The sequence below is a fragment of the Sapajus apella genome, unplaced genomic scaffold (assembly GCF_009761245.1).
Source record: "Sapajus apella isolate SASKATOON/1434 unplaced genomic scaffold, GSC_monkey_1.0 scaffold32, whole genome shotgun sequence".
Classification (NCBI taxonomy): domain Eukaryota; kingdom Metazoa; phylum Chordata; class Mammalia; order Primates; family Cebidae; genus Sapajus; species Sapajus apella.
This window is the reverse complement of record NW_022436972.1, coordinates 11,179,448-11,195,205: the sequence shown is the minus strand read 5'-3', so window position 1 is coordinate 11,195,205 and position 15,758 is coordinate 11,179,448. Positions and strand designations below refer to the sequence as shown.

Sequence of the window (15,758 nt, the reverse complement as noted above, 5' to 3'; positions counted from 1 at the left end):
GTTATTTACTGTGTTTCCTCATTTGCTTTATTTTAGTTTAAAGGGAATTTGAGCTCTAGATTCACACTTGTCCCCATCACGTTCAATCTATATGGTATGGGGCAAGTTATGGAATGGAAGTCTCAATTATATTATCTGAAGTTGATTATAATAATCAAAAGAGTACTCACTGTCGGGGCCTGTGATATCACTCTGACTTCTTGATTTGACATTCCTTACCTTACATTTGTTCTATCATTCAATTTTTTTCATGCTAATTTGTAATAACTTATAAATTATTATTTTCAGAATAGGTATGTTATTTGCCCAAAAATAGAGTCTGATGTAGATACAGCAAACAATGATTATGTGAATCAAGAAGTTAATTAAATCAATAGGCATTTATTGGAGCACGCTAAGAAACAGCTTTTGATCTGGTTTCTGATAATGCAAATCCACCCAAGAAGTAGCTCTTGCCTTCAAGTGGGTCACAGTCAGATAGATGAAAGATAATTGCATATAAACAAGGATCTTAAGATGTAGTAAGGTCTATAACAGGAGCTACTGTAGCATCAGAGAAGGAACTGAACTTTTCTGTAATGGCATGGAATTATACAGGGGGTAGTACAAGTAGATATGTTTCATGATCATGAACAAGCATGAGCATTCAAGACAGAAAAGGCACAATACGCAAAAGTCAGAGTGTTTAACAAGCAGAGTTCAATGTCTCTTTTGCATGATTCGAAAAATGTGTGCAGGGAGAAAGTGAGAAGGATTTTCCACATATTGCTATCAAACTTGAATTTTACCCTGTAAATTATAATGATCCATTTATGACATTTATGCAGGGAATGGTTCAAGTGATGATGATTGCCTGAAATACAGCAGTGAACATAGGAGAAGATGATAAAATATTGGACTTGAACAAATTTAGGTAGTAAGACCTGGAAGATAAGTGATTTATTAATTATGAAATATAAGGTAGATGAAATCATGCTAATAATTCTCCCTAGTAACACTAGATTCACCTATTTTGCTTCAGACGGTGTTACCAGTGTTATAATTAGGACCTCTGCTGGGATTGTTTAGGTTCTACCTCCCCTTTGAGGATTCCTGAACAGGAACAAAGTCCATTCGTAGGTCGTTTTGGTCAAGTCATTGAACAGGACCAAAAAAACTGTATCATCCTACAAAAAAAGGAAACCTTGATATAATTGTTCTTTTCAGAAAGAGAACCTTTTAGAATACATCTGGCATTGGGGCCACGCTTGTTTAATTTATCCATTGTATTAGTCACCTAGGCTTGTCACAATAGAATACCATAGACTGGGTAGCTTAAACAACAGAAATTTATTTCTTGCAATTCTAGAGACTGGAAGCCTGAGATCAAGCATGGTTGGTTTCTAGTGAGGTCTCTCTCACTGGCTTATAGAAGGTTAGTCACATTCACATGGTTGGGGTAAGATGTAAGGGGTTGGGAGAGAATGCATACTTTGGTGTGTCTCCTTATATGGACACTAATCTCATTATGAAAACCCATCCTCATCACCTCATCTAAACCTAATTATTTCCCAAAAACACCATCTCCAAATACCATCACACTTTGAGACTCCATTTGGGGAGATGCAATTCAGTTCATGACGTTCATACTTTTGCACTTCATCTACTTGGAGGAAAGATCGTTCTTTAAAACACACACAGAACAGCCCTTCTAACCGAGGCCATGGAACTGCCGTGACTATGACTTACATCACTCCCTACCTATGTGATTTGGAGCAAGTTATTTAATCTATGCCTCAAATTTCTCTGCTGTAAAACAAAAATAATAGTCAAATATAATAAAATGTTGGTGAAGATTAAATCAATAAACATTTAATGCCATAGAATAGAACCTAATATAAAAACTCAGTATTTCCTCTTTTTTTTTATATACAATGCAGCAGTATTATAATGTGTAAAGACAGAGCATAAAATATGTATGACTTCAATTTTATTCGTTTTACTTGCAAAGTTTTGTGGGATTTTCTTTACTAACCTGATTCATTAGTATTTTAAAACTTGTGGGTTATAAATTTTTTTTAATTTGCTCCTAATCCTCTAGAGGAAAGTTTGTCAATCATTTTCTCTTTTCACTATGTATGAAGTATTAATTAATCTGGAGCTTGCTGATGCCTGGGGGCCACAAGTATAAAATGTTACTTTAGTTTCATTAGGTCTGGTTTATTTCTAAATATTATCCAGCCCCTTTTCTATATGTAACACTTCTCGTGTTTATCTTCAACCGTTTGGCAGAATTGATTAGGTTTTAATACATTTTTCACTGTGTAATTGAAATAATATTTTCAAAAATCAAAATTTTTATGAATAAGAAGATTTGTTTTAACCATCATTGTGCCTTTTCTTTATAGTACCATTCTTCTAAACAGTTCTAACTGCATGTCTCATAGATTTCATCTATTATTAACTAGAAAGGGGGAAAATGTTGTTTTCATTTTAATGATGATGTAACTTTAGTCTACTCCCCAAAGTGTGGAATTGTCTAAGATATTCTTTAGTTTTATGGCAAAGAGCTATAGTGATTTGAATGTTAGTTGTTTAATCAGAATTATGTACTTGAAGAGAAAATAATATGGCTTCCTGATAAAAACACTCATCTTTTTGGTCTTTCACTACTTAATTATCTGATAAATTTTTGAAAAGAGATAAGATTTCGCCATGTAAAGCATATATTAAAACCAACATGTGTTTTCTATTTAGTCTCATTGACCAATATTTTTGTTTCATGTTAATTTAATTTGTACTCATTTCTATTTATTACTTGACATTCACAAGTATGCATCAGGGACTATAGAGGATATAAAGATAAACTAACATATTTTCCTATACTCAATAAACTTCTTATCCAATGTTATGATTCAATTCATCTTTCTCTCTTAACACTTCTGCTAAACTCTTCATGACTCGGCTCCAACTCATCTCATCCTCATATTCATCTCACTGTTCCCAAGCCCTCTGTGTTACATTTGTGTCAAGATACATTTATAAAAATAATCCATATTCCCTAACCACTTTGCTTTTGAATATGTCTATAATTCTTCTCCCTAGAGTGCTTTTTGAGTTCCTATTACATATAAAGCACTCTACTAGATGTCCAGCACCTAAAAATGCCTTAGACAAACCTCCCTGCATAAGAATCTGACAAGAAATCCAAAGGTACCTTTCTTTTATATAGATCTGCAAAATGAGCAATTCTCTTTAAAATAAAACTGAATAGAAATAAAGAATTGAGACAAAACCAAACTAGGGTAGGTACAGACTGAAAACAAATAATTGAGAGGAGGAATACAGGAATTAATGATCTGGAAAACCTATGTGTGTTTAGAGTAGCTCTTGATTTCTTTCTCAAGGATGACTTTATAGCACGGAGCTGCCAACTCTGATCAGCAGGATCCTTGTGTCCACTCATCAGCAGTCAGAGTAAAGGATTAGCATGGCTTGATTAATGTATGACTTCACCATGTCGTAAGCCTATATGGCATCTTCCTTGATCATTACCGTGAACCCTGAAGATAGTGCCTGACACAGAACAGGCACACTCATGTATACTTGATGAATAAATAACAAATAATTGGAACTTAAATTCATTCTAGAAAAAAAGGTACAATGCTCATGGAAAAGCATTTTGGTAAGAATGTGTGACTAATTTGAAGAATTGCCAGTATTGAAAGTTTGAGCCAAAACATTATGTGTCTAATTAGAGTCAAATGGCAGTTAAATCTTTAAAAGATGTAGAAACACAGAGGCTTTATGTAGCATGTTGAATAATCAGAAGGTCATCTCAAGGACAATGCTGAGATTGAAGTATATTAAATCATATGTGACATGGTCTGATTGACTCCTTTAAAAGATTCTGGAGGAGATACATAGATGATTGAGGAGATAAGGCAGGGAGAACAATGAGGAAGGTGCTATAGTTATATCTGAGAAATAAGTATTATTTTAAAATAGTGAGGGTACTGATGAAAAGAAGGAAGTAACCTACTACGTAAGATTTGGGTTTAGATGATGCTGGGATTTGGGAATAAGAGATTCCAGGGTGAACCTCAAATTCTGACTTGGTGACCTATTGCCATTCATCAGATCAGAAGAGGTAAATGGAGAAAGAGTCTGAGGATGCAAAGGTGATGAGTTACACTTTTGGTATGTGAGTTTGAGTTGTCTGTGAGATATAGAAGTGGAAAAGTCAACCAGACAGTACAATGCAGAATAGGACTGTTAGGCGAGATTACATGTTGTCAAAGATGCTGTACATTGCTCTAAGTTTCACATCCAGGTCAGCTGGATGTGGATCCACCATCACGTCATGACTGGGTCAAGCTCTGTTATGGACCTATTGTGAAAAGAGCCATGTAATCTCAGCTGGAGATGTATAGTTGAGAATAATCATTGAGAGTTGAAATCCTGGAAAACATCCAGGCAGAATGAGTGGAATGAGAAGAGAGGAGGCTTAAAAAGTGAGCTCAACTTTGTTTGTGTGTTTTTGTTTGTTCGTTTGTTTTTTGAGATGGAGTCTTGCTCTGATGCCAGGCTGGAGTGCAGTGGCATGATCTCAGCTCACTGAAATTTCTGTCTCCCGGGTTCAGGCGATTCCCACTCAGCCTCCCTCCCAAGTAGCTGGGACTGCAGATGTGTGCCATCACACCCGGCTAATTTTTTCTATTTTAGTAGAGATGAGATTTCACCATGCTGGCTAGGATGGTCTCGATCCCCTGACCTCCTGATCCACCTGCCTCGGCCTCCCAAAGTGCTGATAACGGGCATGAGCCACTGCACCCGGCCAAAAAATGAACTCAACTTTTAAGGGGCAGATGAGATCGAGGAACTTCCAAAGGAGACTGAGAAGAGGCCACTCAAAGACAAACATGCAAAGATGAAAAGTGAGGGTAGAATTGCTCTTAACCAGCAGAGCCAAAGAAATTTTTTAAAATTCAAATCAATATTCTAATTCCTAATAATAGGTATGGAAAATTCATTGACTGATTGAAGAGTTACAATTATTCCTTACAAATTCAAAGGATGGTACAGTTTTAAGAATTATAAAAATCACTTTACTAAATGATGACTATAGTTAAAAACTGAAGAAAATGTATATGTGAAGGACAGGATAAAAATTTCAAAAAGCAAAACTTAAAAAGAATAAATTCAGGATATAATTACTTAATACTTATACCTCTTAATCCCTGACAGGAAATGAGGTTTTTTGGATCAGAGAACAGATAAATTATTTACTTACATAGCAAACTTAGCATTTGTTCCTCATTCCCCAGTCCCCAATGGGGGACCTAATGAGAGCCAGACTTACCCTGTGTATACACGGGTTTGTACCACAGGAGAGGAGCTTGGAAATTATGTGTTTCAGAACTCATACCGTGCAGCTGAGCCAGCTGCCTGCCTTTCCCCTGGAGAAGAAAAGAGAAAGACTCTTTAACTTTCTAAAGTAAATAAATTGTCTCTGGGGATGCAAAGGTCCCTAGGTTTATTATTCTGAGAGTGTAAGCACATAGCTTCTGGGAAGATGATCATAAGTTTCTCAGGAGGTCTCCATCTTTGACTTCCAAAGGTTGTTTGCCATTCAAACATCCTTTAACCCAGATGCCAGCAATGTTTTGCTTAAAGCCTTGACCTTGCATAAAGTGAATATATTCCTGTAGCCTTGTTTCCTGGCCACGACTACAAGTGCTAGACTCTGAAATCAACTTGAATAATCATACTGGGGCAGAATCTGTAAAAATGGAAAACTTTGCTCTTACAACTCTTTTTTTTTGAGTCTTGCTGAGATAATTTACCAAGAAGGGCTCTTTTCACAATAGGTCCATAACAGAGCTTGACCCAGTCATGACGTGATGGTGGATCCACATCCAGCTGACCTGGATGTGAAACTTAGAGCAATGTACAGCATCTTTGACAGCATGTAATCTCTATCCATTCCTAGCCTCAGACACCCCAGACAGAATTAATCACTTCCTCTTCTCTATTCCCACAGCACTTTGTGTTAATCTCTTAGAGCATTTTTATTACCATTAGTTGTGCCTGTCAGCCTCACTGGACTATGAATACTTGACAGGAGAAAATATTTCTTGAGCACCCACGATATTCAGGGCATTATGTTAAATGTTGTAAGAAGTTCAAGAAAATGATTGCATTCTTAAGAATACTTCTTGTTTCATTTTTGTATGTTTTGAAAGGTAGTCCTAAGCTATATTCGGTTAAAAAAAGAGAGAAATAGAATTAGCTATGAACATAGCGGGATATTTATCAACTATAAATATTTATGAGCTAATTCTATAGTTGATAACATTAACTATCAACCATAGGGGGACAGCTGTCAATATTTATGGACTTCAATATGTGTGTCTTTTAAGAGAGAAGTGAGGAAAGGAAGGAAAATGTGATGTTGGTCTTTAAAGGAAAAGGTGACATCATACATAGCAAGACTAAAAGGAGAGAATTAGGTAGTGTTTAGTATCCAAGTTTCACTCTGATATTTGTCATAATGAATGAGAAAAACATCTTAACTTTTTTTCGACATCTTCAGTAATTAGCTATTTTATGCGGAAGCTATGTGTGGGAATGTTCAAGAACATTTATCGGGATTTAAAAATAGAAAATAATTTTCTTCTAGTTCAAACTTGATTGTTTTACACTGCCAGTCAAGCAAGAGTCTGAGTGCTGAATAAGATCAGGAGCCTATAATGCATTTTCTTCCCAGAGAGATTTAAAAAGTACTATCTATGAGTTTCAAGGAGAATTAATTGATTCACATCTGTAAAGGTCTTTGATGTAAAATGTGTTATTAAAAGAATGAAAATATTCTATGGGACTCAGAGTTCCACTAACTTTCTTTCCATTGGAAAAATACCTTGGTTATCTAGACATATTTTTCAGTGATGTGTAGGAAGCAAATAATTTATTGTTCAGTTCAAATACAGATTTAATCGCAGATTTTCATACTACAATATTTCAAAGAGCATACTTGACCCTTTTTTAAAAGGATACAAATTTACCTTGATAGTACACAGTTAAATTTTATTTTGTTCTTTATATGTTTCCATATCAGGATAATTCAAATCCGACATTTTAATTAATCTGCTTGCTTCTTAAATAATTGCTTGTCAAAGTTTAAAGTACCAATTTTTTTCTCAAATCACATATTTTACATACTTAAAGAATGTTCAGATAAATGTTATATCTCCTACATATCAAATGTAAAAAATTAGCAATTCAATGACTTCTGGGATGATTTCTAAGTTAGGTTGTATTTACATTTAGGACATAGCAGAAAGGAAGCACTGATGGTTTTTGCCCATGTTGGTTATTTCTGTTTCCATAGCAACAGACCACTACATCTACTCATTCATATGTAATTTGTAACCTACATGTATTCTCCAAAACTGGCAAGTGTGTTCAAAAATCATAAACAAGGTCATCAATTATTTTGTTCAAAATTTAATAGTTTTCCTTTATGATGTAGTTTTCTTTGCCGTCATATTTATACCTTTCCGTGATATAAACTCAGATAGCGTTTCTTTTTCTGGATATAACATTATCCTTTTCTTTTTAAAAACAGTTCTATTAGAAAATTAAAAGACTCATGTAATTAACATGCTAACAAAAACTACCCTTGATAAGGACAGACCTGGAGGCCACTCGATTACAGTTCATAAGTTATAATTTAGTAAACCCTTATTTTTGTGTGGATTAATATCACTGCTAGCATCATAAATGACATGAGCTTCCTGGCAGTAGGTGATTGTGCTGGGTCAACCTGGAAAAGCACTCTGACCTTGACATATTTATATGCGTGTGTTTGTTTAACTTTCCCTTTGTTTCTCTGTTTTCTCCAGTACAGTGCCCTTAATCCACGAGAATCATGGGACATGTGGCATCCCACTCTGGTGGCAGAGGCTTTATTTGCTATTGCAAACATCTTCAGTTCTCTGCGTCTGATCTCATTGTTTACTGCAAATTCTCACCTGGGACCTCTGCAAATATCTCTGGGAAGAATGCTCCTGGACATTTTGAAGTTTCTATTCATATACTGCCTTGTGTTGCTAGCATTTGCAAATGGCCTGAATCAATTGTACTTCTATTATGAAGAAACGAAAGGGTTAACCTGCAAAGGCATACGATGTGAAAAGCAGAATAATGCATTTTCAACGTAAGTCTAATAGACATTTCTACTGGTAATGTTGTACAGCATTTAGGGTGCACCACATCACGAACTTGAAAAACCTACGACAAATGGTTGTAAAGAAAATGGGGAATTAAAATTATGGTTAAGGCAGAAAACAGAATTAACGTGGCTTTGAATAGAAATGAAAACTTCTGACGGGAAAAAGAATACCTGGCACATTTATTTTTAGTTTTAGTAAAATCATCTTTTCTTCTAAATGACTTCATGACAAAGAAAGCAATAGTTACTATTTTTTTAGATGTACAATAAAAAAGGTAACCTATGTACTATGAAAGCTTACAAGTACATTAAAAGATAGAACATATGTAAAATCACTCATGTTGGAAAATTCAAGTAGGTTTCAATGTTTCCTCATTTGTTTCCCAGGTACCATGATGCATGAAGTCCATTCATGTATCTCTTTCATTCTCTAGTTGCCTACACAAAAATGTAACCATCTAAAAATAGTGCAAATGGAAATCCAAGATTAATCTAGCCACTATTGTCATGCACACAAAACTCTCTGTGCCCTTACACCTGAACGAGCCATAGGCAGTGTGTATTGTCAGCTCTCAGTAATATTCATAACGGGTTTGCTAACAGCGCATCTTGATGGTCACACACTCTCAGGCTATTCCTCTCTATATCTTTCCTTTTTCTTTTTAACTGTGACAAACAGATGGTTACTAAGCAGATGAATTAATAAGAGAAGTGATTTTCCTCTGCACCGTAAGCATGTGTGAATACACTGTCATTTTGTAGATGACTTTAAAAGTCATACGTTATTCGTGAGCCATAGAATTGTGTATCCTATGAGAGGATGGTAATTTCTCAAGTTAGAGAAAATCAATAATCTCACATAAACAAAATCACTTACAGCTAAAATGCTTTTGTTGTGTTAATTCTACATCTGTTTCATCTTAGCCCCAATATTTAAAGCTTCATTTTAATAATTCATCATCTTTGTTTTTGCACATAATTTTTAAATCTTAGCCATTGATACCTCATTAGTTTCAGAAATAGATTTTATACAACCGTGGATCTTAAACACAAAATTCTTTCAGCTTCCCTCAGTCATTTCATTTTTTTTTTTTTTTAACGAAATCTCGATCTGTTGCCCAGCAGTGCAATGGTGCGCTCTTGGCTCACTGCAGCCCATTAGCTACTACTTCTGTTTCTCTCATTCCTTTGTCCAACTAACCCTAAAAGAAGCTTACATAAGACATCTTGTTTTCTCACCTCTCACTCAGACTTTATCCAATTACAATTTGGCTTCTCTTTCCATCATTCCACTGAAGCTCTAAAAATTATCATCTAGAGCCTTCTTATCACTACTACCTATGGACATTTTTCTGCTTACATTTTACTTATCATGTCTGCTTCATTTTACCCTGTTTAACACTTCCATTTGGGAAATCCTGTCCCCTTTTAACTTCTGTATTATTATTTTTCTCACTTCAAATCCTACTTCTCTAGCCTTTCTCACTTCACTCTGATAATTTTTTATTTTCATTACTGCTTTTAAACAGTGGCATGTCTTGGCATACTAACCTGAGACCTTCTTAACAGTACCCCTATGAAAACTCATCTATGCTTTTGGATTTGGCTCTATATGTCTAACACATAACTTCCATATTTATATTACTAGCATCAACTTCTATCCTCAGGTTTCACAATATATTCAACTGTCTACTGGACACCTCTCTCTACATGTCTCCTGAAGACTTAAATTCAATCAAAGAGAATTTAACAGTTTCTCTAAAACATATTCTTCCTCCTGCTTAACTCCTTTTCTTAGCCAACATCACACCACAATCCACACAGAAACGTACATGAAAAATGTACATCTTATTCTAGATCTTGTCTTCTCCTCATCTCTTCCATATGTGATCAGTCAATATTATCTTGGCATTGTCTTCCCTTGCTCTCCACTCATGCCCAAATCTAGGTACCCCTGCCCCTGGTATCTGCCTTATTTCATATGTCTTCCCTTATGCTTCTTGAATTATCTTTCTAAACCAAATCTGATGCTCCCCTGTTTAAAGTGTCAAAATGGTTTCCCTTTTCTTACAGGATGCTGCCACATTCTTTAGCTTGATATTTTAGGTCCTTCATTGATCTGCCTGTCCCCTGCCTCCTGTCTTAGTCCATTTTTGTTGCTATGAAGAAATACCCGAGACTGGGTAATTTATAAAGAAAAGAGGTTTATTTGGCTCGTGGTTCTGCACACTGCATAAAAAGCACAGCATCAACATCTGCTTCTGGTAAGGGCCTCAGGAAGCTTCCACTCATGTTGCAAGGTGAAGGGAAGCAGGCATCACATGGGTAAAGAGGAAGGAAAAAAGGGAGGGGAAAGAGGAAGGAACCAGGGTCTTTTCAACAATAAGCTCTTGTGAGAACTAATAGTGTGAGAACTCACTAATCACCCCTAGAATGACACTAAACCTTTTGTGAGCAACCCAAAATCCACCCCCATTATTCGAGCACATCCCTCTGAGGCCCACCTTCAACTTCAGGGATGACATTTCAACATGATATTTGAAGGAGATGAACATCCTCTTTATCACTTCCTTTTCTTGTTTCATCTTTCAATCCACCAGAAACACTTTACTCTTCAATATCTCCTGATAGATTATAAATATAAATCTCCAAATATTTCCTTCTCTTATTCCAGAATGTCCTTATTCTGCCCTTCCATTTGGCAATTTTTTTCCCCAAATCCTACCTCGGTTATACCTTTTTCAGGAGGCCTTTTCTGGTCTCCTCCCTGGCTGTGAACGCCCAGTGTCAGCCTATGATCCATGTTCTTCTATGTGTCTTCATATAGTTTCCCTCCAATGAATGGACATTTCCTCCTTCTCCTTTCCAGTCATTTTCTCATTGTAGTTCTTCTCATCTTGAGAAGAACTACATACTATTAAAAGACACAGAATGCTTAGTTGTTGAAACTATTCTATGTGCAATTTTAAGCTATTAGTCCCTGGTAAGTTACTCTCTTCTGCAGAAAAGGGCACAGGCTTTATGACAGGTTTTGTCTCATTAAGCAAAGCCCTTTTATATTTGTTGCAGCTATATTTCTAACGGTTGGAACTGGCCAGTTGGAGTCATATATTATTTTAATATTACATTTTTGCTTATAAACTAAAGATAAAATATTCAAATGAATTTTGTATTAATTTATGTTTGCTCATTGTTTAAGTCCCATGGGATAGAAGAAAACTTCAACTGTGGAATACATTACTTTTTTACACGTTCAATTTTTCTGACTGTGAATATGCAATCAGGGAAACAAGCTAATTTTATAAAGTAGCTGTTGAGGAATATATTCAGAGCAACAGACAAAATGTTATCATTAGGAAGGCAGGAAGGACCTCAATTCACCCTCACAGACCTTCAAGATGTAGTCTTCAACCCAGGTTTTGTCTAAGTGTCACTTAATTAAACTGTGGCATTATCTTGGAGAGTTTTTAGTTCATATCTTACCACAGAACAAGAAAAATTATTAGTCACACAAAGGCATTCTAAAATGTGATGCCTTAAGTAATGATCCTTCAATTTATGGGCAATGTTGGTATCAATAGATTTAAGAATCACTAATGATAAAAAACATTTCTGGAAGCAATGGCTTTGAAATGTTAACCTAGATTGATTTTTTTTTAAATTCACCTAATATCTGAACAATTCATTGAGAAATACTTTAAGATCAAGGTCTTAATTCCTCTGAGAAGTAAATATATTTTAGCTGAGTGGAACTAGTCTTTAAATCTCACCACTGACTTATTCCACTGAAAGAAGGAAAATTAAAAAAAGAAAGAATCCATATGTAATCATGAAATGCCACTTTATTTAGAATTTTCCCCTTTAATTTTTTTAAACATCAATAAATAATTTGCCAAAATGTTTATTAATGTTATTAGTATTCCCTAAAATTAGTAGGTATTATGTAGACAGAAGCAAATACGTACTATTCAAAATAATGAGCCATTTATTCTGCATCGTTTTTATTTAAAAAAGAAACTGTTATGGGATTTGTGTGGTAACATTTTTATATGATTTATTATATAACTTGTAATATTTAACTTATAACTTTCCTTAAATTGCTATTCATGTCAGGAAAAAAACCATCTGATTTTTATGTGTATACTCACTGTGAGAATATACACCATTAGGGAAGAAAGAATACAGTTAATTCACATTAAATCCAAAGGACACCATGATTAATTTTAGAAATTGTCTTTAAAGTTACTAAAAATAAAGAATTCATGGCCATGAGCTAAATTTACTTTTTCCTGAGAAATTTTCAAAGGGTAACTTTAGTGGCCTTTATCTAGGAGCAATGAGTCAATTTAATTCTCTCTGTTGTTGTTGGAATCTGGCATCGGGGTTTTCCTTTAAGAATACGTGACCACTTCCTCGCAGAATGCACAGCATTCCATTTAAGAATCACAGTTTGGCTAAAGTTAATCAGATCAGTGCCCTTTTACTTCACAACAATCTGTTGTTCCATCGTTCAAAACCTCTAGAAAATAAACAGTTACATTTATATCTAAAAATTAGTTGCTCAATTAAAAATTTTTTTCACCTTTTTAAAAAAGCAATTTACATCCTGAATGCCAACTAAGGCATATTTAATTAGAATCTCCTGGTTATATGCACAAGAATTCAAGGCTTATTTCAAGTAACTGGCATTTTGTCATAAAAATTATGTACAGAATTATAGCCCTTCAGTCTTCTGAGTAAGGGTTTATCTTTGCAAGGGCGGAACCTAGAGCAAGCCCTAGTTTTAGGAAGAGCAGGCATTGACATAGTGCTGGGCTATGGGATTGTTACTCTGTGTATCAGCATTAAGGTGAGTCATCGACTTCATCTATATTCTGAGTTTACTTATTGCCTGGCTTATTCATCCTCAATTCTCTGCTGCTTAGTTTGTGCTCTCAAACCTTTGGCATCCCATCATTCCAGTGATTCTGACTCCACATCATAACCCCTGTCATCTCAGCCCCTTTGGGCAATTATCTTGATATTTTTAAGGCAAACTTCTCCAGAGGGGAATTCTGATCATTTTTGCCACAGGCCACTGGCCTTACATGAATTGTCTCTCCTTGAGTCACTTGACCATGACTGACTTAATCCATGGAGGTATTGGGCGAGGAGCTCCAGAGTCTTACACAAGAACCACCTTTCCATAAAAGGGCATACAGAGAGAACAATGTCACTGGGGCTGGGAGTTGCCAGAAATCATAATTGGCTTGGTTCCGCAACACCATTCCAATCTAATGCTAATCTGCCTACAGATAGAAATCTTACCTCCTTATTCATCATGTGCAGTATGAGAAGGTTTTTATTTTTGTAATTTAAATACAGTCTCATTTTAACAATTCATCAAGGAGTATGAAAGCTCTATCATCATTTTATTACATTATACTAATGGATTATTATGATCCCTTTGAAACAAACAGTTCTGCATTTGGGTTTATATACTCCTCAGCTTATCTCATTCTTTGGAGTAAGTTAAGTAGACTACTTGGCAGATCACCTGACGTCAGGAGTTCAAGACCAGCCTGACCAACATGGTGAAACCCTGTCTCTACTAAAAATACAAAAGTTAGCCAGGTGTTGTGGTGCACACCTGTAATCCCAGCTACTCAGAAGGCTGAGGCAGGAGAATCACTTGAACGTGTGAGGCAGAGGTTGCAGTGAGCCAAGATCACACCACTGCACTCCAGCCTGGGCAACAGAGCAAGACTCTGGCTCACAAAAAAAAAAAAAAAAAAAAAAAAGAAAGAAAGAAACAGCCAGCGTTCATTCATTGGCTAGAATAAATAAAATGTTGCTTGAAATTCAAAAAACAATCAAATTTTATTATCTAAGCATCTGAGACTCTTTGCCATCTTACAAGATGCATTATGTGCAATTTCAGTTGTAAACATGGAAATCTGTAATAATGATAATGTTCTTAATTCTCCTACAACCAAAGCAAAATCAATTAAAGAGCAGACTTTTTAAAGCCTAAAATTTGGGATCTATCATTTATTAGCTGTCACTTAGTGCCCTAGGACAGAGATCGACAAACATTCTATGAAAAGGAGCAGATAGTAAATATTTTAGGTTTTCTCAGCCATATGTTCTCTGTTGTAAGTACTTTATTCTGCCATTTTAGCACAAAAGAAGCCATAGGGAATGCATAAATGAATGAGAATGGATGTGTTTCAATAAAATTTTATTTATGGATATGGAGATGTGAATTTTACATAGTTTTCATGTCACAAAATATCACTCTTTTGATTTTTGTCCCAACCATTTGAGAAAGTAAAAACCATTCTTAACTCTGTAGCCACACAGAAACAGGCTCTGGGCCACATTTGCTTCTCTCTGCCCCAGGAAACTAAATTTAGCTTTCAAAGCTCTTGGGAAATTTAAGTACACCATTTCTACTAGTTTGAAAAAAAACAATTTTCTTTTACTCTTTTTATTGTTTAATTTCGTGATTGCCCTAAAAGGTTATTTTACTGTTGATATTAATGTTTAATTATATATCCATAATAGTGCCATGCTTTGTTGCTATATCTTACGTATAATGATTCTATTAATATAGCTATTAGCATCATTTTATCTTTATTCCAGGTTATTTGAGACACTCCAGTCCCTGTTTTGGTCAATATTTGGGCTCATCAATTTATATGTAACCAATGTCAAAGCACAGCATGAATTTACTGAGTTTGTTGGTGCCACCATGTTTGGGACATATAATGTCATCTCTCTGGTTGTTCTACTCAACATGTTAATAGCTATGATGAATAATTCTTACCAACTGATTGCTGTAAGTTGACCAGCTTTATTTTAATTCACTATTTCCCCTCAAATGTGTTGTTCTTAGCTATACTCCATTTTCTTATCATAGGAAGTAAAATCTATAATTGGCTATTGATGAGACAGATAAAAATTATAAATGGTTTATTTGACATTTCTGAGAAGTTTCACACTATATGTGGCTATAAATTAATCTAAGTTTGTCATGTTACACGTGATCACAGAGATAAACCAAATCCATCTTGCCAGGCAGTCACTGGCTATGGGAAGTCGTAGGTGAGGTCTGACTTACAAACAAGCAGCTGATCTCTGTGCAGTGACCAATAGGCTTTGACTCCTGTCTGTCCGTTTAACCTACCATCCTAATATAAGCAAAGTCAAGCTATAGGGCAAGACACAAAAGATAACCCTGAGAGGAGTCTGGAAAGGGAAGAAGCCACAGGATTTTCAGTTTCTTAAAGCTCAGGGAAAGCAACATATTAACAGAAGCAATGTTAAGTTCTGTAGGATATTACACAATGCAATACATGTTTTTTTGAAACTTTGGAACCTAAGCAACTTAGCATAAGTTATTTATTTGTTCATTCAACACATACTTACTGGGTGCATACTGTGTTGCCCAGTACTGTTCTGGACACCAGAAATATGGCAACGCACAAGAAAGACTTCAACTGATCTGCTTGAATGTATATACTAGTGATGTACGTCTATGACCACAAGCAATAGCAGCAAAGCA

General features: G+C 35.4%; 1 protein-coding gene across 3 annotated transcripts in view; it reads left to right on the top strand.

Annotated features, from left to right (window-relative positions):
- The window catches only part of TRPC4 (transient receptor potential cation channel subfamily C member 4), a 212,787-nt gene that overhangs the window by 175,244 nt on the left and 21,785 nt on the right, over positions 1-15,758 (top strand). For all 3 annotated transcript variants that reach the window (XM_032294519.1, XM_032294521.1, XM_032294522.1), the window contains 2 exons: positions 7,884-8,197; positions 14,837-15,032. In XM_032294519.1, the coding sequence (XP_032150410.1) occupies positions 7,884-8,197; positions 14,837-15,032 (510 nt within the window). The remainder of the gene's footprint in view (positions 1-7,883; positions 8,198-14,836; positions 15,033-15,758) is intronic.